The following is a 4,511-nucleotide window of genomic DNA, read 5'->3' on the forward strand; positions in this document are numbered from 1 at the left end:
TACTATTTCAATGCCGATATCTTTTGAACTAATCAATCGATTTTGATAGTTGACGTGGCAATCGGCGCGTTTTATTGAGTTCTAGAGCTGATTGAAATTTGAAATAGATCGCGTCAGTCGTTTCGAAAATATTTAGAAAAAACCGTTTTTCACCATTTCTTTCTCCCGCGATAACTCTCGAACGAATTATCCGATTTTTATGTTTCAGGTGGCAATCGACGCGTTTTATTGAGTACTAGAGCTGATTAGATTTTGAAGTCGATCGTATAAGGCGTTTTTGAGAAATCAATAAAAAACTAAAAAAAAAATTTTTTTTTTATTCGTAATTCGCCAATATTTTCGAGTCTATTTGATCAAATGATCTGAAATTTTCAGGAAAATTGACGGCCAACAAGCTCTTTCGATTGCTACCTCAACCATCCAAATCGATTTATTAGTTAAAAAGTTACAAAGAGTTTACACACATACACACACTAACACACACACACACACACACACACACACACACACACACACACACACACACACACACACGCACGCACATACATGCACACATTCGGACATCATTCTGAAAATAGTCAGAATAGCTTCCTAGGACCTCAAAACGTCGACATCTGATGAAAACTCGATTTTCGAAAATCGGGGTGAAACTAATTAATTCCCGAAATTTTTGAAAATCGTCGATTTTCTTAGCGGGAAGTTAAAAAATTGTACTAGAATGAGAGGATTTAAATAAAAGAATTATTTAAGCAATTATTTTTGCCCCCCTTAGGGGGCACCTTTGAACAGGCCTGGGGCGGGTTTGAACAATCTATAAGACTACTACATAAATTATTACACAAGTTATTATATAATTATTGAATCTTCAACATCAATAACTTTACTTAAATGTAATTTAATAAATCTAGCTGACGAGACTTATTTTATAATGTTAAACGTTAGACTTAGATTTTTCTTAGGTATGTTTTACTTAAAAACTTGGACAAATAAATCAGAGATCAATATAAAATATTCAAAATTAGAAACTTTTTTTATAAATTTAATCACAGCCTAATGGACTCTTTTGTTTCTAGGCTTAGTTGTTTTCTTGACTACTTTTTCATCCGAATTTTTTTTTTTTCTTCGAAGCCAATGGTGATTTTGTCAATCGGTTTTGTCGTTCCAAAAGTCTCGCTTCAATTCATTCTTTTCTAGACTGTCTGTTACAACACGTGACTTTCCTTTCTTCCTTCCTCTTTTTCCTTCTGTACGGGGTGCTGCTTTTGGGAAAGGCTGTACAAAAGCGGGAGATAGCAGTTGAGTGTTATTAGCCACGTTTTCGATGTTAGATTTTTCTAGCTGATTTTGAGCTTTTTCTGGAGGATTTATCAATGGTTGTGTCAGGTTATTCGTATCCAAATTGGCATTAGACGGTTCTTGCCCGATAGAACCTATTCATTGAGTAGAAGTTGATGATGGTAAAGGGTGATTCGTAACTTCGGAACATTGAAAGTCATCATCTGTGAATACATTCCTCGAAATTGGATAAATACCTGGCTTAGAAAACCCTGAGGTAATGTTACTTGGAGTGAACGCAGCATTATAAGCAGGAGTAACGATTGATGCTAAATGACGAATTGTTATTGTTTTACCGGGGTTATTCAATAACCAGTCATTCTGAGAAACGGAAAGTTTTCGGTTAAAAGGCCCCACAACTACAACCTCTAGAGGCTGGAGACGGTGAGTACAGTGTGGTAGAAATGTCAGAAGAATAATTCCTATATCACGACAAAATTTAATAGCATCTAGTGTACAGTGGCTTTCGTGATTATTTAATAATAACAAGATTTTATTGTCATTATTGCATCCTGTTGCTTTTTGTATGTGTTCCAATACTTTAATAAATAGTGCTCCAGTCATCCAACCGCTTTGAGGACTATTTGCGAAACCAATGCTACCAACGGGTGCCCCTATAAGCATATTTTCATGGAAACGAGCTCTAGGAAGTATAAATACTGGTGGTATTGAGTTTCCTGAAGCAGTAACAATTGCACACATGGTTATTAACTGCCCTCTTTCAGCCGAAACACTTTGTCCAACTTGCTTTTTACCTGATTGGGCAATAATTTTTGGTGCTTGCACCACTGTAGTTACACACGTCTCCTACCTTTACATTACTTCTTCATAGTTATTCTGAAATTCAGAAACATTATGTTTATTGAAACTTGTTGGTCTTGAAAGGCTAGTATTTTCTGGTTTTTGTAATGACAGTACTTTGTGTTTCTTCATAAAACATTTCATCCATTCTATTCCAGCAATCTCATTTTTTTGCCATTGAGCTGGACATTTATTCAAAGCTACAGCATATTTGTAAGCTAAAATTCTTGTTTGTTTATACGTTAAACCATAGTTCATTTTAGAACTTTGTAGTAAATATGATTCCAACATTTTTTCTTCAACATTCGTAAATATTTCTCTTGTTGAACAATTAGAAGAGTATCCATCACTTCTTAGTTTTTTATCTTCGCGAAATTTCTTTACGCGTTAGAATAAGGTACCAACTGTAATACCATAAACATTTGCAGCATCTCGTAGAGTCATCGTCTTGTTAATCACATGGACTATAGCCTTTCGCAAATCATTTTCATTGTCACTGCTTGTCCGCTTTTTTTTATAATTTCTAACCATGATTAACCTTGAAATTAAAAAATTATTCCATAACCATGTATTTCAGATCATATATTTTTTTTATAAATAATTTAAAAGAAACGAAAACTTAGATTCATTATAATTACTTTGATTTGTAAGTGTTCAAACGTGCCCCCCTGTTTTTTGTTCAAAGCTGCCCCAATAACATACTTAACATAAATAATTCATTTAAACTAATTAAAAATCAACAATATCGAAACCATTTAATTTAATTAGATAGTGGAAGATATAAAGATCTAATGACACTTTACAAATTTATGACTACATTATTATTTGAACTATGAGATGCTTACATTCAAAAAATAAATATTTTAGAATTCCAGCGTAAATTTGACTAGTAATTGTAGGTTAGGTTTAACGTGAAAAATAAAACAGCTGTTGATGAATACTAGATGGCAACTGTGCTACCACCTTAAATTTAAAATTCTTTGGTTGGAAAAATGTTTTTTTCTATTTTTAATTTATGATGTTCAAAGCTGCCCCCCTCTCCTCTAAACAAAGCAGTGGCCACAAATGTTATTTCTACCTTATATATACTTTATATGGCTATTTTCAATAAAAATTGCCCTTCAATCATAATTTTAATTGTTTAATACATTCAGTAGTTACAGTCAGTAATTATGTATCGTTTATGATCATTTTTTCAGGTCATTGAATAATTTGAAAATCTTTTTTTTTTAGCCGGTTACTTCTATACTGTTGAATCCTAAAAATTCTTAGAAAAAAAAAAAAAAAAAAATTTCTAGACTTTCTTTTTACTGTTACTTAAAGCAACCAAAGGACAAAAATCAATTCATAATAACTTTGCAGCTACGATAGCTAATCATATGATTATCAGAGCCGAAAACATGTAGATAATAAAGAACGCATTAATAAACAGAAGCCTTTTGAAATTCGACTGCTGCAAGAAAGAAATAAAAAATGTTCTGTCACTTCCTATATTAAGTGCATGCTACTACAGTTCAGGACACCCATGGGGCTTGACTGTAGGGTCACAGCGACGTATTTAAATAAAACATTGACTCACATTGCAATTTACCCTATCCACCTCCACATGCCCTCTGGTACCCTAGGCACCTATGCGACTGTAGATAAACAAATTAAGCTGCAACTTATACTTGTTTGTGTAAACACTATAGAACGATGCATGTTCTGGACTTCCTATAATAGCCAACAAAAAAAAGTTTATTGAATAGTATCACTACTAACTTTTGGTGGATAAACAACTGTTACCTAAGAAATCAATGCTTATTTCACTGTTACATTTGTTGCTCTACACTAATTACATGTGCAGAGAAAATTTTGTTTAATAGTCGCATTGGCTCCCAGTCACTGCTGTAATTTCTATTGATTATATATCTTCCTATTCAGATATAGTCTTAGCCTTAAATGATTAAGAATAAGAATAAGGATAAATTAGAAAAGAAAAAAATGCTTATGAAGTAGAGTTATTTGAAGGTAAAAGACCCCAGGTAAAGTAGTTCAAAGAAAAGACAGAAGCATCAAAACGAAACAGTAGAGCACACAGCGCAGAAGAATCGAGAGAGCAGAGCTCTGCCCAAGTGGACACTGCAAATTATTCGACATCTGACTTTAATTTTTGAACTTCTTGAGGATATTAATATATTTTAAATACAAGCATATCCTAAAGTATCATTAATTGGTAAATAAAGATGCCATGCTCGTATTTCTTTTATCGTCCTTGACTTCAAGTATTGAACGTCTAAACAATCCATTTTCTGTAAATACTCTTGATTTGATATAAAAGTAAACTCAACGCTGGTAACATTTTTAAGATTCCAGTTGTATAGGTCTTGTGATAT

General features: G+C 33.0%; 1 protein-coding gene across 1 annotated transcript; it reads right to left on the bottom strand.

Annotated features, from left to right (window-relative positions):
- Positions 1 to 1,434: 1,434 nt before the first annotated feature.
- Positions 1,435 to 2,037, bottom strand: LOC106693379 (uncharacterized). The gene has a single exon (XM_014440784.1). The coding sequence runs from the start codon at positions 2,035 to 2,037 to the stop codon at positions 1,435 to 1,437; it is 603 nt and encodes a 200-aa protein (XP_014296270.1).
- Between the last annotated feature and the right edge of the window lie 2,474 nt (positions 2,038 to 4,511).

Source organism: Microplitis demolitor, chromosome 9, assembly GCF_026212275.2.
Source record: "Microplitis demolitor isolate Queensland-Clemson2020A chromosome 9, iyMicDemo2.1a, whole genome shotgun sequence".
Lineage (NCBI taxonomy): Eukaryota > Metazoa > Arthropoda > Insecta > Hymenoptera > Braconidae > Microplitis > Microplitis demolitor.